The 24818-nt window shown below is 33.8% G+C and overlaps 1 protein-coding gene across 7 annotated transcripts in view; it reads right to left on the bottom strand.

Moving 5' to 3' along the window:
• The window catches only part of LOC143244737 (RNA-binding protein Musashi homolog Rbp6-like), a 189039-nt gene that overhangs the window by 23975 nt on the left and 140246 nt on the right, over window positions 1-24818 (bottom strand). For all 7 annotated transcript variants that reach the window (XM_076489934.1, XM_076489935.1, XM_076489936.1 and 4 more), the window contains 4 exons: window positions 10224-10306; window positions 8185-8269; window positions 7084-7116; window positions 5551-5655 (listed from right to left, as the gene is read on the bottom strand). In XM_076489934.1, the coding sequence (XP_076346049.1) occupies window positions 5551-5655; window positions 7084-7116; window positions 8185-8269; window positions 10224-10306 (306 nt within the window). The remainder of the gene's footprint in view (window positions 1-5550; window positions 5656-7083; window positions 7117-8184; window positions 8270-10223; window positions 10307-24818) is intronic.

Below are 24818 nucleotides of genomic sequence, written 5' to 3'. Positions count from 1 at the left end.
ATAATGTGATGGTCAATCCCACTATTCGTTGGTGAAAGAGTAGCCCAAGAGTTGACGTTGGGTGGTGATGACTAGTTGCCTTCCCTCTAGTATTACACTGCTAAATGAGGAACGGCTAGCGCACATAGCCCTTGAGTAGCTTTGCACGAAATTAAAAAAAAACGAAACCTTTGCTTGACCTAAGAATCCAGCTGTATATGAATCAATAACAAAATTCAGATTGGAATTTCATTTGAAGAAAAACCTAATACAGGTATAGTGACCTGTTTACACAGGGTCTCAGACTAATTTAATTGCAACACTTTTATGTAATTGGCATTGATACTTCCCACATAATGTTTTCTTTTATAAATTAAAAGCAAATTCACCATATAAACACCCACGTGTCTACTCTATTGGTTATGTGAAGGAACAATTTATTATCCACATATTTAGCTTCTTCTTTTTTTAAATAAAAGGTGGCCTGCTTTTATAGTTAAATTAGTTTGTTTAATGTACAGAAATGAAATTATACGTGTACACTTCTGTGAAATAGCTAACCATTTTACACGAACAATTTGTGTACAGCAACCTGTCTGAACCATGAATACACATAATTTATAAAACAATGTTATTGACAACGGGTCTTAAAATACTAATATTTAAAAATATTGCGATTTTCTAGGGACATTAAAATCTTAGCACAGAAGAGAACTCTAAGGAGATATCACAGTTGAATGTTTGACTCAACTACTTTGATAAAACGAGAAATTATGTCATAGTTGAATGTTTGACTCAACTACTTTGATAAAACGGGAAATTATGTTATAGCTGAATGTTTGACTCAACTACTTTGATAAGACAAGAAATGATGTCATAGCTGAATGTTTGACTCAACTACTTTGATAAAACGAGAAATTATGTTATAGCTGAATGTTTGACTCAATTACTTTGATAAGACAAGAAATGATGTCATAGCTGAATGTTTGACTCAACTACTTTGATAAAACGAGAAATTTTGTTATAGCTGAATGTTTGACTCAACTACTTTGATAAAACGAGAAATTTTGTTATAGCTGAATGTTTGACTCAACTACTTTGATAAGACAAGAAATGATGTCATAGCTGAATGTTTGACTCAACTACTTTGATAAGACAAGAAATGATGTCATAGCTGAATGTTTGACTCAACTACTTTGATAAAACGAGAAATTATGTTATAGTTGAATGTTTGACTCAACTACTTTGATAAAACGGGAAATTATGTTATAGCTGAATGTTTGTTTGACTCAACTACTTTGATAAATTGGGAAATGATGTTATAGTTGAATGTTTGACTCAACTACTTTGATAAAACAGGAAATGGTGTCGTAATCGTATGCTTGACTAAACTACTTTAATAAAAAGGGAAGTGAAGTAAAACTGAATGTCTAAATCCATTAATTCAAATTTTAATAACATAGGAAATGACGTAACAACTGAAGTTTTCAATGACTTTCTAAAGTCAATTTCAAACTTTTGCTGTTTGTTTTAGAGCAAAGCCACGTAATGAAACATGTCGATATACATACATAATACATGTTTCAAGGTGCGAAACTGACTATGACATTGTAGTATATTATTTGGAGATGTAAGTATAACGTTATCAGAAAAAAGCTGTCTCTTTTATGGTAATAATTGTATAAAATAAGTGATTTAAATCAAGAAGCTAAAACTATACTACAGAACGATAATTGTGTACTTACTCATAAAAAAAGCAAAATCGGCTGTAGAATAGTGACGTAACTGTCTGGTTAAATATTTATAAAAACGAAATATTACCTAGGATAAAATCCCTTCAGGGCAGTTAATTGTAGAAACATGGAAAGTAAATTATTTCCTCGTTCCAATAATGGATAAGTTACTATGTGTGGTAAAAACCGACATATGTACCAGTATTATTAACAGTTGCCTTCTTAAAATAACAGTTTTACTTGCAACTTTTAGGATATATAATTAAATCTAGACTACAGTGTTGACGACGTAATCACACCTTGAGACAGCTTATGATAGGCTCATCATCCTATTGAACTATCCGTTTATAGAAATACCATCCGTCCTAGAAACACTAATCTTAATAAAACAGTTCGTTTATAGAAACAGTATCCACTTTTGTGAAACACACACATTATTGCCTAGTCTAGTAACACCACCCGCCTATAAAAATATAAAAACACTATTAAGGCTATTCACCTATAGAACCTTAGTATTAAAATGTTCGTCTCTATAAGTTGAAATGTTTATGCAGTCCTATGGAAATACAGTAACACTACTTGCATGTAGAAATATAACTCGTCTTTGTAAATCACATATAATACGCCTAGTAATACCATTCGCGTATAGAATCCTGGCAACAACATTCACCTATAGAACCACGAAGTACCGTTGACTTAGTACCACGAGCACCAGCCATTTATAATAACATACTCTCTGGTATCGAACTATGATAACATCCCTCCTCTAAGACGGTCGTCCCATCTGGTGCTACTTCGTGGAACTATGATGTCATATATCTCTGAAACAACAGCGGGCTCTGTTGCAGCTTGTGTGATACTATGATATCATCCCCTAAGATGGTCGCGCCATCTAGTGCCTATTACATAACAGTTATGTATAATAGTTTTAATATTACGTAATAGTTACGTAAACCTCATGCAGCGGCATCCTTTTGTCGCTGAACAATTGGGATAACTACTAAATTGTGTGCATGTTTCTACACCAATCGAGTAGCGATCAACTAAAGATATCTAATGGTAACAGTGAGACATCACTCAAAGTCGTAGTTTGAATTTCTTCAGAACATATAACATTCGGTTGTACAGACATTTTATCCTCATATACATAGAGAATGTTAATAAATATACTAAGTAGTTCGATACAACAGGTAGAACGCTATTAAACAATCACAGTCTCCAAGTGACTGATTTTAAAAGTTTATATAATGTCGCCCTTCATTACAGCATTATTTTTATCGGTCCCCTTCTTTCATATGAACAATTTTCACAAGTGATAATAGCAGCAAATACATCAGTTTCTTTGCTTCTTTAATCAGTTTTCTTAAGTATAAGCAGGAACATTTAAAATGTTGACATTTTTGTTTGTTTTTCTGCTTCTTTCATTGTTACTTTAGGGTTTTCTTGGGAAAAGGCTGCACCCATAGCCATCTCTTCGCGCTCCTTCAGGGGGGTGCGTTCCATAGTTTGGAAAATACTATTCTGAGTTATTAAGCAGCCTTTTGAATTTGAAAGTAAATACAACCTGAAATCTTAAATGAAGTATTTTCATTCTCTAATAAGATAAAAAAGATATTGGAATATTATATCATGGTTCTATAAAATGTTTAGAGAAAAATAAGTTAGTTTTATAATACGTATCGTTGTCTGATAAATACACAAAACTAAAAGTGCTAACAGCCTAAGCTTTTTATATAGTGCTTGCTTACCCTTATGGTAGAAACTTACTATATTTTGGTGTCTCTACAATTACAAGTAAAATCACAAGTCCTTGCAACAAGTGTTTCAGATTTAAACCATTTATTTCCACAATTTTAAACAAATCCATCATATTCATGTAATTCATATTTTAGTTCACAGTGCTAAAAGAAAGAAAAGCACAAACAACTGTAATCGGTATTGCACTTAAGAGAAAGGGTCCCTGACTTTCAACATCAATTAGTAAATTCTGAAGGATACCTACCAACCCTGAGCTGTTATGCTTAGGAAGAATAACTGATGATAGGGTACCTTTACCAAGACAGCTTTAGAAGTCATACTTATTTTTGAAATCGCGTCCTTAAAGTGACAAAACTCCTAGTACCTAAAGCTATAAACAACGTAAAACCAAGGTTTTACTCTAGAATAAATACAAGTTGTTTGTTTTTGACAAATAGATGGAGAACTACAGAACATGCTGTTCAAATTGGGAAAATACAGGAAATATAAATATGAACACTACTGTTACAAACTTGTAGCCTTAAATCCCCCGCATACACAAATTTCAAGACCACAACAAAAATATTTAAGAGCTCTTTCACATGCGTCAATAAGCTTGTTTGTATCTGCATACTATAAACACGAGATGTAGAGTACAATTACAAATAACAGAGTGCAACAAGCACATAATAAATGTTTCTTCATGCGATTTAACAATATCATTGTACAGTGCACACGTATTTTCCTCATGAATTACAGTGTCATTGTTATAATAGACACAGAGTGAACAAGTGCTCTTCACTTGAATTACAGTATCGTTATTTTAACTTATGAACTACAAGTTTCTAACTAGATGTTTCTGTGCTTCCAAATTATATAATACACTAAAACATATACTGGAACATGAAACTGCAATGTACCATTAACTGTAGGAACTCTGTTATAAATATTGTGGAAAAGCTGCCAAGTTCGGTCCCTTCAAGGGTTGTTCAAATTTCTTGGATATCGTCAATGAAGAGTACTCTGAACAATCTATCTGGAGAAGACTGGGATGAGAGATGACGCTTTATTACTCTAGAAGTGGACTTACGAATACTCACGTAAGCTTATTCAAGGTCTTCAGTTAGGTTGTTCACAGTGAAAACAAAATTATCAAATGCTAACGATAAGTTTCTGGCTACTATTTACTACACACTTAGTCTGATATCTTGAACAGCATGTTCTTATTTAATGAACAATAAACATACTACAATAAATCCATATACATCTTGAATGTAAGAGTAATTCAGGGAAAAATTATCTTAACATACACTTAATAAACATTTTTCACAAACCTTCCACATTTCACCACTTAAAAGAAAGAGAGAGAGAGACTGGACTAGAACAAATTCAGTTTTAACATTTTGTGGATTTCCTGAGTATTAAATTAAGACTTGACTATACACAGAATTATATATATATATATATATGTGTGTGTGTGTGTGTGTGTATAAACTTGTCTGAGAGACATGAAATTGATACAAAACTTGATATGTTTCATGTTTCGTTGCCATACAGCGCAGTCATCTATAAGAATTACTTTCAATTCTTTATGGGAAAGAATGGATTACAAGAAATTTAATTTGACCCAAATAGCCCGTTTATCGTTTTAAAAAAACAAACAAAAAATTAATTAGGGGCACCATTGTTTAACGCTTTTTCTTTTCTCCTGAAAGCTTTGGCACAAAAATACTGTTGGGAATCAAAGCATTTTCTCCTCTATGAGTGACATAGTCTTCGGGAAAAGTCGAATAAACCCGATTTGAAGTCGAACATTGCTGATTGTTTGCCCATATACAAACAATACAACGAATATGACAAATGGACCCGGATTAATCCCGAGTAGTGGTCGAGGGAATAAGGCTCGTCACAGTCAAATACTGCGATAGAGGTTCCATGCAGTAGATTACAGGTTGTATTTTTGAAAGCTTACAATGAAGACATGTCGAGTCAGCTCACTAGGGGGAGGGTGGGTGTCACAGCTACAGGCCGTTTAAATTGCAGACACTCAAATGGTCAAGAGGGCATGGTACACATAGTTGTTGCATGTTAAAGTTCATACCTGCAAACAAGTGGGCAAAGCCAGGATATCCAGGAAAGGTCGTGCGTCCGTAGCTGTAAGCCGGGAACCCTACTGAAGACAGGGGTGTACACAGGACGTCAGAATCTAAACCAAAACCAATACTTTAAATTCATTGAAAAAATGATAACGCAAGTTTTGAGATTATTAGAGAACAGTTGAAAGTTAAAATTGTCTTTACAATTAGTTTATCAACATATAATTTTAAACTAGCTTATTTTTCTAAACGAGATTTGAGATACTTTTGAACGTTAAGTAAAGTCTCAGAACTTTCTTCACGAGAATAATTCACTTATCTGCGAAATTACGGGCTGTTAATGACAGGCATGATGTTAGGTAATATGAGTTTAAATAACGTTTTATTCGCGTACAGTTATAAGGCCGAAATTTACAAGAATAAATTCTTTAGAACAGCATATCCTGTTTATCATGTACGCTATTCACATTGCAATAAAATTCGTTCTTCATCAAAAAAGTTGTTTCTTTCTAACAGGCTAGCCCATTACCATGTGTATATCAACAGTTTCTACGGTTAATGATTAAAAGTCACTACGTGAGGTTTAAGCAGAAATAAATATCATCTACAGAATATCAATGTGCAATATTACAGTTAATTATAAAAAACTAACAATCTCATAAATGTTACAGATAGAACACTCCGTTTTATTTAACTTGACGAACAAGTCATGAAGTTTTATTCTTGTCTGAGTATACTTCCATATGTGCACCGTTTATTGCTCGAAGAATATCCAGGTCATACTCTTGGTTTATTTTGAATTTCGCGCAAAGCTACACGAGGGTTATCTGCGCTAGCCGTTCCTAATTTAGCAGTGTAAAACTAGAGGGAAGACAGCTAGTCATCACCACCCACCGCCAACTCTTGGGCTACTCTTTTACCAACGAATAGTGGGATTGACCGTAACATTATAACGCCCCCACGGCTGAAAGGGCGAGCATGTTTGGTACGACGGGGATTCGAACCCGCGACCCTCAGATTACGAGTCGAACGCCTTAACTCACCTGGCCATACCGGGCCAGCCGTACTTTATCTTCTTCCAGGTGTTTTTGGGACCTCGGTAGTCATATTCCTTATTGTATCGATTATTTTATAGCGGAGATCCACGATATCACGCACTGGTGTCAAACATACCTGATCTTTCACAACCTTCACAAGAAAAAACGTGGGATCCATCGTGTTGGTCCATCTCTACCAATCCATCTGTCTGGGAACATGTTATTCGGGAACTCGCAAATTGTGGTGGAGCAACAGAGAGGAGGAAAAAAAAACAAGTTATGCCTTGTTCGTCAAATTAAATAAAACCGGAGCATTCTTTTTGTAATACTTTTGAACTTATTAATTTTTAAAATGGGTCAAATAACTTATGGACACCCTACACTTTTTGATAACTGGACCATGTTCTATACTGTCAATAGGTTTATTTCAGACACGCAGCGTACTTCAATCTAGATACAGGGAGGAAGAGCTACAAAGTCAAGAGCTGAAATAATACTTACCATCTGTGAGAGCACCGAGCGGCCAGACAAGATCTGAAAAGGAAGAGAGCGAATTTTAGGCACATTGCATTTTTTTCTCAATAAAGGACTTAAAATTTCTGAATCTTAAATGGATATAATTAGATATATAATCGAAGAAACGTTTAATAATTTATGAAAACGTTATCACTTTCTGTTTATTTTTTTAAGAAAAAAAGGAATTCTTTTAAGACTGATTTCCGATAATAAGAAAAATAAATGTTAACATTAAAAGCCTTTGATAATAACTTTCATTGACATGCATTTGCTACTTCAGAAATTTTATTAGTAAAATAGTACTCTTGTGGGCGAACATTAAGTCCATGAACTTGCAAAGCTAAAATCCAGGGTTTGATTCCATGAGATGGACACAGCACAAATAGTCCATTACAGAATTTTGCACAAATAAAACAACAACAACCAGTGAGATAAACCTTACATGGCTGCAGATAAAATGAAACTAGGTCGGAGCTTTTACAAATGAGTCTTACCCTCTTCAGGTGAGACAAAAGTAAGAAGTGTTGAATGTTCCCTAAATCTCAAAAGCTGCATCCAATATACACCCTCTCTTTGCAGCTTACCAATCAGAAAACAAATTATTATTCATCTTAGATTTACAAAACTGCATCTACAATGTTCTCTGACCAATAGTAATGATAATAAAAAAAATCGACATGCAACTATTCTGCGAAGCAGCAGGTGGATTCTTATAATGGTCAGGCGTCAGGCTACATAAAGTCGAATTTAGCATATAATTTCAACTGCATTTGGAATGTTTCAGAATTAATACTTGGGAAAATTGGAAATTTTGTAGCTATGAAATATATACTGTAGGAGGATTAGATATGCAGTACTGGCACACTACAAAGGGACGATGTACCTGTGATCTAAATATACACACATCCCTATTGCCGTATCTCCCAGTGAGCCAGTGATACGTCTGAAGACTTATAACACTAAAAACGTGGTTTCGATACCCGTGGTAGGCACAGCACAGTCAGCCTATTCTTCAGCTTTGTGCTTTGCAGTAAACACCCATTGTCACAAAGCAAACCCTACTACGACAAATAACAACTGACTCACCATACACTCCTCTTCCTGATCCTCTTCCTCGACCAACTGTGGTTGGCATCATGACTTCTTTCGGTTGGGCTTTTTTACATTCCACCTGTAATTTAGTTATTTTGATGTTTTTATTTGGTTCAAATAAATCTTGAATATTTCAAGTCACCAGAGAGAATACTGAAGAAATTAATTTTAAATAAAGTTTTCAGTCATTGCCCCCCTTCCCAAGATTATTTTAACTTCTTGCCCTAATCTCATTGTGATGACACCAACAATTTGGCCAATTATGTTGAAGACCGATATGCCCTTAGTAAGTAAAATTGAAGCAAGTCTTTAGGCATGAAATGAACAATTTTAGTGAAAGCCTTGTTAAGTAGTAAATGGTTCAATTATTAATTCTAATTATGAACATTATTTAATTTTGTTTTTAACAGGTAATTTCTTCATAAAAGTTGAACTGAGGCTAAAACGGCTGAAATACACGTAATATTTCCTGTTTATGGCCTGTTAGCGTAACATTCACAGATTCCAAAGCCACAAGAAAGCTAAACTGCAATTAACTGTTTTACCAGAAAGCAGTGGGGGAAAGAGTGGATCACCAATTTTCAATCTGTCTCTTTGTTTCAGTAAAAAGATATCAACATTATGAAAGTTACTCTCAGGAAAACAGTAGAATGCATCGAATTTAATCTAAAACCCTAGATTTACCAGGATCATAACGCGAACAATGGATCCAAGGCGTAACGGGTGCGCCTGTGAAGCCACATTCCCTCGCTTCGCTTGGTCACATAAACCCGTACTTTTGATTGGACTAGCCTCTGTCTGCTGTTATCAAAAGTAAAATTCCAGAGCTTATTGTACTTTTAGAAAATGGCATTTTAAGCTCTTACCTGTTTTCATCTCAGTAATACATACAAATAAATAAGTGGAGCTACACTTCACTTTCACTAATAACATGGAAAAAATATAACTTTGTAGTTTTGTGAAATTCATAAACTGGAGAGTAATTTTTGAAACCCAAAATTAATTCTTCAGTTGAAAGATTAATCTCATAATATTTTAATACAAAATACATTCTTTATTTCTAAGATTAATTGCATAAAATCAACGATATGTAGTAAAATTAAGAATTAATGATAGCTAAGCCTATTTTATAGTTTCTGATGCGGAAATCATGTGTATTAACATATTGCATTAAACGTCCTCAAGCTTTCAACAGCGTGACTGTATTTTACAACGTCAGTTTAATATTATTAAAAAGCCCAATACCTTTTTTATATAATAGAATGGCATTGAAGAAAGGATTAATCAATCACGCAAGCTAAACGAACATAGTAATTATATAAATGATTTTGCATATAGTAATAAGTTAGCTAACGACAGTTTACCAACTTATCACACGTATCACTATCTAAACTAGTTCTTTCCAAAGAAAACGTGTTTTATGTACTGGACAAGATTCTGCCATTAGGGTCACTGTTCTAACCAGAATACACATCTCAACGATTAAAGTGTTTTCCTTCTTTTTCTCTTGATTTGGTGCATCAGTTTTTCCTGATTCTTGCGTACACAATCTCAGTGTTAATAAGTCTGAGAGTGGGTTTGTCTTGAACCGGAAAAGACATTAACTTGATGACTACTTGTCTAAGATCGAGAGTGTCTTGAACCGGAAGAGACGTCATCTCGGTGACTTGATAATGATGGAAACAATAAATGATTCTTTTCTGACCCATTTGCAAATTGATGGAGAAAATCTTTTCCACACATACACACACTATTATCCATTTTGTATCAGAACAACAACGTTTCCATTGATCATTATTTATGTACGATAACTGGCGAGTTTACTCGAGTACAAAATCAACATCACAGCTTTGCAAGTGCCCCAAAACAGTTTTTTTCTTCTCTTAATAAATGAAATGGTTCGAAAATGAATTTAAAGGAGAAAAATTAACTAGAACTTTAAAACAAAATCATAATCTTTCTTTACTGGTATACACTAAATGAAAACATTTTTTTTTTCAAAATCGGTCATAAATAATTTAGTCGATACTCACCATTTTGTTGTTAATTTCGTGGAAATGAATCTCACAAATTTTGTCTACCACGTCTTCATTTTCAAAGATAACGAAACCAAAACCTAAAGAAACAAAGCACAAGTCACGGGAAGAACAAATATTTTAAGTGCAAAAATCAATGGTACAAAACATCAAACATCCACTAGAATAAGAGTTCCACTGTTTTGAGTTGTGGATGAAATGGTAAAAGAACAAAAATACTGTAAAGAGAAGCAGGTAAAGTAAAAGACAAAATATGGTTCATTTTTTCTGACGCCAGACTGATCGAAAGTATGATCTATGTTGAGAATTATTCGCAATGGTTAATTACTTTAGAATATTTCGAATTCATTGAATCTTTTTGAGTATCTAATATCATTTTTTCCCCTTCTATACATCCATTCATCCGTCTTCGTTGACTTGTGTATATAGATAAATAACAGGGTAACACTAGAAAAGATATTCTAGTGGTAAGTAATTAGATTTTTCCTTTAAAACATTCGTGTTTGCTTGTAAATACCTGAAAACAAAAACAGACTGAATATTCTCAGAATCACATAAACGCATTATTTTGGTCTTTTCGGAACTAAAATAATAGACTACCATTACCTGGATCACAAAAAAAAAAAAACTATTTTCAGTTTTTCTTTGTTTCTACATCAATAAAGATGCTCTTCTTTCTGTCAAAACTATAACCACTTTCTTAGTGCTTTACTGCACAGGTTTTTACCGTCGTGGTAAAATCTACTTTACAAAGGTTATTTGGATAGATAATAACCACGAGCTTTCAAATGTATTTAGCTGAAAGTTCTGTGTAATTCTGAAGCTAAAACAAATTATCTTCAATTGAATCTATCTATTTATATAGACAGGGTGTGAGGTATTGTCGGTATATATGTTAAAATATGTGATAACAATTTAGTTTATTCTAAGAAACACGCGTGTAAACACACACGCACGTACATTTTAGGCTCAAAAATACGAAACTATTTGTCAACTGCTTGTGTGTTGAAGTACTTTGGGTTTCTTATTATTAAGTACGATGGTACTGAATAGTAGGGATCGACAAGGTTTCCAAATAATTCACAAGCCAAAAGAAACAACAAACAAACAAACAAACAAACAATCTATTGAATTTCTTAACGAAAAACCGATCGTTCAAAATGTTGATTACAATATATTATGCCAGGGGTGGCCAAACTTGCTTGACGTAAGAGCCACATACGATAAACTTCAGATGTTTGAGAGCCATAAGACATGAACAAATATTACACACACGTTTTTATTGTTACATGCACATTGTGTCACATAAATTTTATATAAATATTAAGAAATACATTACGTAATAATATTTATTGATGTATGTAGTTTTTAAATTGTTAATTTGTATTAGTTTCAATAATTACAAAGTACATATGTCTACCAAATGTTTTCAAAATCCCAGCTGATTATTGTTATAACTATATTGAGCGTATTTAATACGGTAATGAACTACGGAAATATCTAAGAAAAAATATGCAAATTTATATTTCATTAACATTAAATATGACTGACAAAAATAAAAACAAAAGGGGTAAAAAGAGATATTTGTCTTTGTAAATATCTGGTCAAAACATGGAGGAAAATATGTAAAACAATAAAATTAGAGATACTTTAATCAGATACCACCTTACAAAATTTTAGTCTTGTCATAATATTGTTCTGATACAAACAGACATTGATACAATTGTCAGGCTATTTTCTGCTAGAAGAGGTCTTATGAGTTTCCATCTTGGTTGTGAATCGTTGAAATTCCGGCTGATATGTTGTCAAGGCTGTACGAATTAGCTCCGTCAGGTGTTGATTTGTAAGGATTGCACGACGCTTCGACTTCAGAAACTTCATTACAGAGTACAGTGATTCATAGCAATATGTTGTGCTGAAAATTGAGATGAGCCGCACACTAGTTTTTTTTCAGTTCAGGATATTTTATTTCTGGAACTTCCTTCCAGAATTTAGTTGCAGACTGGGATTTATGGATCATCTTTAGCCCCAGGTTCTCCTGTAGTTCTATTAGTTCCATTTCCACATCAGATGATTCCATAACCAGAGGTTCGAGAATTGGACAACCATCATTGATCACATCAACCATGAATGGATTTAAAAGAAAGGTAAAGCAGCGTTTCATCTTCTGCAAGTTCTCAAACCTGTCTAGGAAATTAGCAAGCAGTCCTTGTAATTTATCTTTTTATTCTTCCAGTTTGTAGTCTTTTATTTCTCTTTAAAAAGGTCTTATTTTATTCTGAAAGTGAAAATTGTCTGAGTAAAATCAGAAAGAATCTTATCCTTACCCTGTAGTGCCAGGTTGAGAGTTTGGAGATGATTCATTATATCAGTAAGGAACATTAGATCTTGCATCCATTCATTATTTCCCAGTTGAAGATAAATCTTTTATTTTTTTCAAGAAAAGTAATAATAGACTCCAACAGATCCACATCGCTGGTTGATAGCTACCACACAATGCAGTAGAAAGAGACATTATTGGGTTTATTTTCAAGCTCCAGTTCTTCAATAAAATTTTTAAACTGTCGGTGGGTTTTCCCATTTAAGAGTATGAAATTTACAATTTCAAGAACAAATTTCATAACATATTCATACTTGAAGTACCTGGCTGTCATGTGTTCACGATGAATAATGCAATGAACAGAGAGAAACTCTGGAAAGCTAGGATCACCTTTCACAAGTGCAATTAATCTTGAATTTTTCCTCACCATTGCAGGTGTTCCATCTTTTGCAACATTCACGAGTACATCCAGTGGAATATCAGCATTTGTTAAGTCTCTGTCCAGCGCATTTTTAATGAAAGCACCTTGAGTTGTTTCTTTTAGTGCTACTAAGTCCAACATCTCTTCTTTCACAGTTACATCAGAAGAAACAAAACGAATAAATACCACCAGTTGTATGTTGTCTTGTATGTCTGTAGATTCGTCAAGGGCTAAGCTGAATGCAAGGGAATTCTTTAAATCATTTTGTCTGCAACATCAGCACTTATCTGGGACATACGTCCCTCTGTAGTGTGGCGTGAAGCTGGTGTTTATGCTATTAGTTGCTGAAGTTTTGTGTTATTTGGAGCTATCACTGTAACAACTTCAGTTATATTCTTCTTAACAAATTCACTATCAGAATATGGGCATTTAGCACGAGCAATATTCCATGATATAACAACACGAGCTTCAGTTGTTGTATCAACTTCCTTACTGAACATGGTCAACAGTGTCTGCTGGCAATTTAGTTATGATTTTAACACAGGTAACTTGTTTTTTCGTAATTCTGATTTAGGTGGATAATCAGATGAAACGTTTTTGTGAGTTGTTTTATAGTGGTGTTTTAAGCTACTGTCTTTGTAATGATTGAGTAACACACTACAGATAAGACACAAAGGTTTATTTCCTTTAACGGTGAATGCAAAATTTTCCTCCCACTCTGGCTTAAAATTTCTGTTTTCATCTTCATACTTTCGTTTCTTACAATTTAATGACGCCATCTTCCTTCACAAAATTTTCACAGACACTTCTAAAAAATTAAAGTAAAAAGAAACAATAAGCTCCAACACGCGCAACGCAACCAAACTCTACAGCGCCAAGTATCACACTAACATTCCGCTAATTTCACTGCTCGCAACACATCCACACACGCCACAATCACACGATCGCAAGCCACGCCCACTAAAACTAACATTGTCAACACCGGCTTGTACGATTACTGATTATCCAGCACAATTCCTTTGTAATCCTTGCTGATCCGAAATTTCTTTAACCCTTGACTCAAATCAAGCATTAAAATTAGGATTTACATTCTTAACTATATTTACTCACCATGAACATTAAACTTACGTTTTAATCCAGTGGACTCTCAGTTTATACCCGGTAAATAATTATAAAGCTTGAAAATTTTTTATTTACCTTTTATATTAATTGTGGTGCAAAAAGGAGCTTAGCCAACATATTTCCGCGAGCCGCACATTACATATCAGAGAGCCGCGGTTTAACCACCCCTAGCTTAGTGGTTAACGGGCTGAGCTGCAGATCGTATACTCGAAGATTTGCATCGCAGAATACACTACATTTTCACCCATGGACGCGTTACAGCCAATCATATTATTTGATTTAAGGTCGTACAAAGCCCTTGTGTCAAGAAGTGCTACTGACTGGATTTCTTCTATCTTCACCAGCATCAGTATCAAACACCTTGCTTTCTTCTAATGTAATTCGATTTTGACCTCTCATAGCACTTGTTCTTCTCAATACTCTTCTTTTTTCCACTTTCAGCGTAATTTCTTCACTTTCAGTTAATATGATTTTCTTTATTCAAGCATGAATTCCAAGGTAAGCGCCATCTACAAACACCACAAATGAAGCCGTCTCCTATCTTTATATGTTTATGTTCTGACAAGATAGTTTACATATTTCACTTATGAGTATATTTTTTCAATAAGTTTATTTGTTTGTTTTTGAATTTCGCGCAAAGCTACTCCAGGGCTATCTGCGCTAGCCGTCCCTAATTTAGCAGTGTAAGTCTAGAGGGAGGGCAGCTAGTCATCACCACCTACCGCCAACTCTTAGGCTACTCTTTTACCAACGAATAGTGGGATTGACCGTCACATTATAACGCCCCCACAGCTGGGAGGGAGAGAATGTTTGGTGCGAACGGGATTCAAACCCGCGACCCTCGGATTACCTTAACACGCTTGACGATGCCGGGCCAATTAAGTTGCAAGAACTCGTAAAATTAAGAAAATCGATAAAATAAAGGGTCTTTGAATACCTCTGAAACATACTTTAAAACCTTGGAAAATTTCATGATAATCAGAAGACGGAAAGCCAGAAAACATATACAAACCACTTCAGAGTATGGATTACGGATGACAATTTTCTGGCATACCGGATTTGGATCTAAAATGTCGCTTTTGCATAATTTTTGTATCAAATCTAACGACCAGTTACAAGGAGTATTGTATAAAATACGCGCAGTTAAACGCGACAGTTAGTAGAGCTGTTTTGACGATAAGGTATTTTATGAATAATGTAAGTTTTATTGATGTTTAGAGTAATTATTCTAACATACGCTACTTAACTAAAGTTATACAGCTAAACTCAAGTTACTCAGATTTTTAGACCTAACTTACAATTGTTTTAAAGTAATACTAACTTATATTATAAAGTACTAACTAAGGTTGTTAACTATTAAATTTATATAAAAATTACCACAAGTGTTATTTAAGTAAAAATATTATTTACATTAAGATTTGAAACTATTGTTCCTATTGTGGATGAGTCTGAGATAGCTTTGCGGAAGATTACACCATGAAAGTGGGAAATAAGATAAATAATGATGCAAGACACGAAAATAATAGAGTTAGGGTAAAGGGTATTTTAGGGGAGGATGAAAATGAAAGTGGAATTTATAAACATTGAGATTCAAATTAGGTTCAGTTAGCATTCTAGAACTGTGGAAAGGAGCGAGATAATCAAACGGTTTACATTGTGTGTGGGATTGTAGGTGGGGCTATCTCAGAAAATATGCTTATAAAATTACATGTAATGGGGAAGGGAGTTGATGTGTACTGCAAGGTGAGTAGGGGGAAATAAGAATTTTATTTTAGTTTACATTAGGAAGACTGCCAGGAATTATTGTTACCAAGATGCGAGAAAAACTGTAAAAATTATGAGCATGAGAGAGGTCATCTTAATGAAAGTTATTCTGAATTGTGCAGCCTATGAATCTAATAATAAATGGTTGCTAGCCCTTGTTGGACAATGTCTGCAAGGAAGTGATGAGGTCAGGGTCAAGTTTTCATCCTGTTAAACCAGCATAAAGTTCTTATTCCCACAGCATCCAGAAATCGCGGTTGTGGGATGATAAATCTTCCTTCTGGTAACAAGAAGAGCGTACAAGTGACTAAAAATACCCACAGGAGGCAACAACAGTGTTTAGAAAGTCATCAACTGAGTCAAAACAGACTGGATTGTAATAATGTCAAGGTTTTCCATTTACGTTTTTTTTTTTCAAAGTTCGCGCAAAGCTACTCGAGGGCTATCTGCGCTAGCCGTCCCTAATTTAGCAGTGTAAGACTAGAGGGAAGGCAGCTAGTCATCACCACCCACCGTCAACTCTTGGGCTACCCTTTTACCAACGAATAGTGGGTTTGACCGTCATATTATAACACTCCTACGGCTGAAAGGGCGATCATGTTTGGTGCGATGAGGATTCGAACCCGCGACCCTCAGATGACGAATCGAGCGCTTTAACCCACCTGGCTATGCCAAGCCAAATTTACGTTTCCTTTCCATTGTGTGTATGAATCATTACTATTCACCTCCCGTGCTCTTTTAATGTCATGATGTTGCTGGAAGCTCGGCAAGTTGTTTTTCCTTTTTACAAACTTAGATGAGGGTGTGAACTTTTTAAATATTCAACCTTAATTCATGTTTGGATCTGACATTCCAAGTTAGATTAAAAATCAACAAATATGAATTTTTTAAAGTGGCATATTTGACTAGAGCACTTTAATGTTTCTAGTCTCATCTGGGAGCAATTTTTGGTCACATATTTAGTGACCTCTCATATAAAACAGTTTGACTTAGAGGCAAAAAACTTAACAAAATGTTACTTTTCTGACACAAACATCCCTGGAAAACAGCACCAAGATCTATAAACTTTCAGTTTTGAGGCTGATTGGCCTTATATGGATTGACACATTTATTAGGTAAGGTACAGTTTCCTATATCATTGACTTTAAAAGTGCTCTCTGGTGCAGCAACTCTGTATTTCTGAGACGAGGATTTTAGAAAACATTTAATATTCATAACTAAATGAATAGTAGGGTCTCTATTTTCTTGTTAGGTGATGATGATGATGCATCGATCCTTTTTGTCTAGTCATGTTTCCTCTTTCGTATTAGTCCATTATCGAAAGAAAATATATACTAAGTATTTTCATAACAAGAATAGCTTAATAAAAACCCAACTTTTCTACATATAGTCAGTAGCATAATTTCAGATTTTAAAGAAATTACGTAACTTGGGGAGGCTATTACATGTATTGCCAATTTATGGTTCACGCCTATGGCATTGGGAATATAGAAAGACTAGGACTAGAATTTGCTTCCAGGTTTTAAGTGACATGGCATTGTAAAGCATGTTTGACAGTTGAATTTCTGGTTCCAAGAAAAATGCCTTTTGTAGTGCAGATAGGAGCAGTTGAACTTGGAAACTGTAAATTAGAATAATATTAGAACTGTTTCAAGGCTTAGGAATAGAAGTAGACATGAAGCTATTCCGAAAGTTACCCCGTGGGGAAGTTATAGAAATTACTTAGCAGGATATAAAACGTAAATGAAACACTATCAGAGATAGAATTAAAGCAGCAAGTGAACTGATTAGACTTGTGGAATAATTTTCAAATAGGAGTAAATTCTAAAGATGGTTCCACTCAAGCAGGATGTTTGGGGAAGATGTAAAGATATTAATTAAACCAAAATTTGATAATGGCAAAGAAGCTTTAAAAATTTGAAATAAACAAACTACTATGCTACTTAGGACAATGAGGATATTAAAAAAAGGTGGATTTAAGCTTGAATTATATAATAATTTTAGAGATGTATGTTAGATTTAAAGATAGCTAAAGTATAAACAAAAATAAACTGAGTTGCCGTTAGCAATCGATGTGTTCGAAGGAAAATTAAGTTTGAAAAAAACAAAACGTATTATGACACTCATGATGAGCCATATTGTTTATTTATATCAGAAGGGAGGCAGAGAAACGTTTCGGAAAGCAAGTTATAAAGAATACACATTAATCGTAAGTATATTATTAAAATACGTTACGACATTAACGATAATTTAACCAAAACAGAGATAGTAGAGGATATAGGCGCAAATCAAAGAATGAACAATTTAAGTAAAGACTACATGTTATTCAGAGATGGAGACTACTGTTTCATGTGGAGGGTTTCTTTAATTAATAATCCAGATCGGTGTTGACCATGCATAGTATATTGAAAGTTGATAATTTCATGTTGTGTTCCTCCACTGTGTAGGTGTATAGAGGAAACAAAGGGGTTACCCAACCTTTTTTGCGTTTTCATGGAAATTCCTATATATATCTCTTGGTTCTAACTTTTATATAGTGTTTAGAGTTTCTCGCTTATCACGAAAAGAAATGTCTAGATATACCTTTACAGAAGGTATGAGAACGACACTTTTAATCTTTTTCATAATCAAGATCAATTGTCAAAGTTTTAGAACACCTGAAGTCACAATACCCTGCCATTAAATTCACATGCGAGATGACGAATCATATTTTGTATTTTTTAGACATTCTTATTAACCTTAACACTACTGGATTTGTTACATCTGTATAAAGAGGTTTACTGGACTCCATACACAATCCAACAACTTTACTCCGTTAACTTACAAAAGTAATCTCGTGCTTTCAAACAGAGCTTACAATCTGTGTTCCACGTATCGTCACCTACATTCTCAAACTTCCTTTATACATGATTATCTGAAACGTAACGGCTACCTACAACATTTATTAGAAAAAAATTACCAATATTTTTGTAACCAAGAAATTCACAAATCAACCTACACTATCAACCATACCGAAACTTATTATACACTCTAGTTTTCCATATGTTGGTAAACAACGAGTTACTTTAAAAAAAGTCAAATTAAAACATACTTTCTCGTTATTAACCCAACTTGATTTCAAATTAATTTTTAAATCCACATCACGCATACAGAATGTTTTACATATTAAAGATCTCCTCCAAACTTCTCATTGTTCTTAGTTTATTTATCTTTATGGGTATAGGGATTGTAAGGTCTACTATCTTGTCGAAACCAAACGCTTTATAAAAGAGAGAATCAATGAACATATGAGAATTTCCATGGATAAGTACCCTTTGTGTTTCCTCTACACATCAACACAGTGAAGGAACACAACATGAAATTATCAAATTTCAGTATCCTCTGCAAGGTCAGCAATGATCTAGAATTATCGACTAAAGAAACCCTCCAGATGAAACAGTAGCCTCACCCCTGAATTACATGCAACCTTTACTTCAACTGTACATATTTTAATATACACACTATATTTGTTGTTACTTGTCTACTTTTCATGTTTTAGTTTGGTTAAATTATCTTTAATGTTGCAATATCTTCTAACAGTTTACTTTGGATTGATGTAGATTATTTATATTTTGCTTCAGCTATTTAATATGAATTCTGTATAGTTTCGAAACATTTATTTGTCCTTTCTAATGTAAATAAACAATGTTGTTTATCCTAAATATCGTAATCCTTAGTTGCTAAGAGAAGAGTCCCCCGATGGGACAGTGGTAAGTTTTCGGATTTGCAACGCTAAAAGCAGGGGTTCGATTCCTCTCGGTAGAAACAGCAGATAGCCTGGCGTTAAGGGTATTAGGAACAAAATGAGTGAGTTTAGGGCTCAAATTAAAGAGTATGATATACTAAGAATTTCCGACACTTGGAAAAAATTAAAAGCAATTATTTTGAAATTTTACGACATAAGGTAGGTAATAGCATTGGATCTCTTAAAAGAGAGGTGAGGCGTATTTTTAATATAAGGTAAGAACTGCAGTCTGTTATAAATGAAGACATAAATATCAGTCAAGAGATTGAATCTGTGTGGTTTAGAATCAGAATTATTAGGGTAGAAATTTATATTTGATACCTGTTATTGACCATATGATCAGACAGATAATGTCAATGAGATACTGTATAATGATATCAAGATTGTTACTAATAAGTATACTCATGCAATAGTTACTAGACTTAAGTTTTATACAGTGACTGTGATCATATGAAGTCAAGTAGTGAGCAAGAGAGGTTTTCTGAAATGTTCTTCGCCAAATAATCAGAAAGCCAACTAGCAGGGATGACACTTTAATATTATAGTTTACAATTAATGAAAATGTGGTTGCAAAGCTGAAATTAGGAACATCTGGGGAAAGACACTCATTGTATAATTATATTTAATGTTTTGTTACATGTTGAGATAAAAATAAACTAAATTCATTTCGTAAGTTTCAGAAAACCGATTTTGAAACTATGAGACAAGATTAGTAGATAGAGATCTTAAATCAAACTAGTTTAAAATAACTGATAGATTTACAGAACTATGAGAATTAGTTGGTTGATAGGAGTTTGCAAAGCAACATGAACTCCAACGGGGTGTTAATTGTAAAACTAAAAGGAATTTTTTTATATATACTATATTACAAGTGAGCAAAATGTTCATATGGAAATTAGGCTTTTAAAGGATCTCATAGAGAGGCTTTTGTTGAAAAAATTAGATGGCTGAACTTTTAAATGTTTTCCTCTGTTTTCATAAGAAAGGTTGTTGGAAATATTTTTGAGAATCTTAAGGGAAATAAATTGACCTGAATCAAAAAGATTATTATAATCATATAGATTATTAATCTCTTGGTGATCAATGAAAAGTTTTAAAATTAAACATCAGGACCAGAAAAAGTTCGCCAGAGTTTTAATGGAAGTCAAAAATCAAATATATGAGCCTTTTTCTTTCAATTTTGGTACCTCAGTAGAGTGGGAAAGAGTGGGAAATTGCCTGAAGAATGAAGAATTGAAAATGTTACTTCTATTTTAAAAGAAAAGTAAGAGTTGTCTAGAAAATTAAAGCTAGTTAGTCTCACTTCTGCAATGAATCTGATAAAAGAAACTTTGAAAAATCATTGAGTGAAATATGATAACACAAAAGAAAGCCAACATGCGTTCACTAAAGGAAACTTCTGTCTTCTAATCTGTTAAATTTATTCAAGAACGGTCGAAGGAAAGGGTGTAAACTTAATGTATTTAGATTTTCACTAAAAACCTTTAGCCATTAAAATGTATGATACATAGGGAACACCCAAAAACTTTGTTGTAAGTTGCGAAAAACAAACAGCTAATTTAAAACTAATCACTTACGTTTCTCTATCTTCTGAATTATAGAACTACGTCTCTTATTAGAGTTTCTTTTAATTTTAAATCACAAATGTTTAAAAATAACTTTAAAAAGTTTTTGATATATCTCTTGTCTGTCACAAGTCATTGTTCAAGAGGCTTGATTTTAAATCTGTAATTAATAATTAATTTCCATTAGTTAGTTTGTTTGTAATTAAGCACAAAGCTACGCAATGAGTTATCTGTGCTCTGCCCACTACGGGTATCGAAACTCGGTTTTTAGCGGTGTGAGTCCGAAGACATATCGCTGTGTCACAATTTCAATTAGATGTGTTACGTTAATACATTTTATTTGATTACTGATTTCGAAATTTTGCACCACAACATGATAATTTGGGCAACTTGAATGATTTTGAGGTAAGTCGAATCACTTCTTGAAATATAACTTCTTCATAAACAGGAGAATGACGTATTAGATTTGATATTTTAATAATAACCGAATTATGAACTATCTCTCTTAAACACTTACAAATTTGTCTATCTAATCTAACTACCATCTTATTAATTTTTCTATCTATCTAATCTACCTGTCTAGCTGTGAAATCTACATGCCTATCTATCTAATCTGCCTAACTATCAAATTTACTTGTGTAGCTGTCTAATCTAATCTAATCTAATCTATTCATTTATTCATCCATCTATATCTACAATGTATCTAATTTATCTATCTAATCAACCTAACCCATCTATATACTCATCCATCCGTTATATCTATCTATCGTGCTTGTTACCTTTCCTTATAGACTTAAATACAGCACTTGTGAGACGTATTGAATCTTCGTCCCTAGAGGGCGCTTGTAATATTTATGTTATTAAACATGGGTTGAGAAAAAAGACACCGGAGTCTGAAAGACAAAAAGAAAAATATAATATGAAAATGTCGATTCTAAAATAATTCCTAAATACTTTAACCCGAGTTTTCTATACCATTTGCGTCAAACGTTTCTTTTTCTACTAAAACTATAACTACACCGCTAATCCGAGTTTTATTAGAAACTAAATTTCCAGTCAAACTTTGAATGACAACAAAATATTCCTTAAGCAGCACTAATTTTATATTGCTTTCTTGTAAATAAGATTCTTGTAAATTTGGCTTGAAAGAAAACGGGGTCTCTTCTGCATACAATGGCAAATAGAACACAATAAACAATAAGTGGACAAATATCCATGCTAGAGATGTACCGTTTACAGAAAGTCTCGTAATTCATCAGCTTCTTTTCACTACATTTATTAAGGCTACCTTTAGCTGATGACAAAGGTTTTATATAGTGACTTGCTATATAAGATTATTCTGAAACGAAATAGAATTAAATCTCTCTCAAATTCTCTCGTTGTTAACCTGTAGATGACCTAAGAAGGTCGAAATGCTATTCTCTGCTTTATTAGTAAAAGTGTTAATACCAATACCAGCCATTTTGAGATACATATTTATACTTTCTCAACACTGCTATCATGGTAATTACTGATTTATATTGTAATTAAAAATATACATTATTATTTTCGTGGTGATCACTATTACATACAATATAAATTCACGTTATTCACTTGCTTATTATTAATTATATCAAAATTATTCATCTCTTGGGGTTAACAAATTAACAAACATAATTACATCTTGATAATGGAATTATTTAAACACTAGTCCATTTATAGGTCTAGACAAAGCGATATTTTTTTGTTTTTTGTTTAGATTATACTAATAAATTTTTTCTATGACACATCAAAACCATCGAATATGGAGTTTGTATGGATATCTTCATCTGTTGATTCCAAACTCTTTTCATGATGTTACTGTTAAGAAGCTTTGAATTTATTTATTAATGCCCAGCTTCACTTCCTGGCAGATGATAGCTTCACGTGCATAATAAAGTTATTATTATCTGATTACCATACGCCTAAACTACGGTAAGATTTTCCATCTATATATCTTAGCGTTGTAAAGGTTCATAGGTTTAGGCAACTCAAAGTATCATGTACTTAGAGGGCAGTGATCTTTTTTTTCTCTTACTTCGGTACAGTTATGAGCTAATAAAAGAGCAGGGTAAACAGTTATTAATGATCTGTTTGTTTTATTTTCAATTTCGCGCAAAGCTACACGAGGGCCATTTGCGCTAGCCGTCCCTAATTTAGCAGTGTAAGACTAAAGGAAAGGCAGCTAATCATCACCACCCACCGCCAACTCTTGAGCTACTACTTTTACCAACGAATAGTGGAATATATTGTCACATTATAACGCCCCCACGGCTGAAAGGGCGAGCGTGTTTGGTGTGACAGGGATTCGAACCCGCGACCCTCAGATTACGAGTTGAGTGCCTTAACTACCTGGCCATGCCAGGCTGTCATTAATGAAAGCTAAACCCTTTACCGAGCCATCAGTCAGCAACTTGATCTGAAACTCTATGTTTAGCCATAATTAAAGTACACCGTTTGTCAAGTCGCCCACTTCTGCTTCTCCAGAGATGAGAGCACTGAAAGACTCATCATTGGTTCCTCAGTTTATAATATTTTAACTATCTTGGCTACTATACAACCACGTTCATAAACAATTGCATCACATTTATTAATTTCATTTAATGAATTATCTGAGTTAAATAGAACCAAGTTTTATCTTCTGGTTATCATAATGGGCTACAGATCGAAGAGTCTTTGGTTCGAGATGTGATGCTGCTGAACATGCTCTGTGTTATAAAAGCGATAGTTTATTCTGTTGTTTGGTTCAAAGAGCAGAGTAAAGTCCTTGTGGGATGTAATGCTGATGGTTTCTCAACAGTTAAAAGTTCGATATCTTTATTGTGGCTGCTCAGAATACGTGTATGTAAAGCGTCATTCAAAATAAAAATTCCAGTTAAATAGTCGCTTAGAAACAATCTTTCTCTACGACTCCTGTTCGTAGAAATTAAATTTATTGTGCAAATCACATAAATACATATATATGGGTGTTTATAATCATATGTTTTTTTTAAAAATACTGAAACATAGAAATTAAAATAACTAAACAGATTTCAGCATATTTATAGCCAAATGTTACAAATAGAAGTAATAAAAGTAATCGCTAGTGGGTGTATTCACCAAATGTAAACGTCTTTAAAGTTTTTGTTTATTAAAAAATTATATTTATTTACAGTGCTAAAGTAACTTAAAGAAAAAATGTTCATGTTAAAACACATTTCTGTATTCGCTTACGTTATCGTCTGTTACAGCCAGTTTTTGTATTCTCCCTATTCCAGTGATTTCGCGAACGTTATACACGTTTGTTAAAATTACTCCACGTATTCAAACACACTCTCTGATCGGCTGCCTAAGGGTAGGAGTGGGGATTGAGACAATGGTATCATAGTTCCACGAAGTGGAACGAGAGTGTGCACTGCTAGGCCGTCTTGGTATTTGACGACAAAAGTTGTCTGCTACCAGAAAGCTAGTTGCTGGGCGTGATATCATAGTTTGAGTGTTACTCAACACAGAGAAAGTGTTGCTAGACTACGAAGTGGCATCAAAATATGTGTGGTTATAATGAGCGAAGCACCAGAAAGTGATGCAAATCAATATGACATTAACTTTACAGTAACAA

This window comes from Tachypleus tridentatus, chromosome 2, assembly GCF_004210375.1.
Source record: "Tachypleus tridentatus isolate NWPU-2018 chromosome 2, ASM421037v1, whole genome shotgun sequence".
Taxonomy (NCBI): Eukaryota; Metazoa; Arthropoda; class Merostomata; order Xiphosura; family Limulidae; genus Tachypleus; species Tachypleus tridentatus.
Note: the sequence above shows the minus strand (reverse complement) of the source record. Positions and strands in the feature narration are given on the sequence as shown.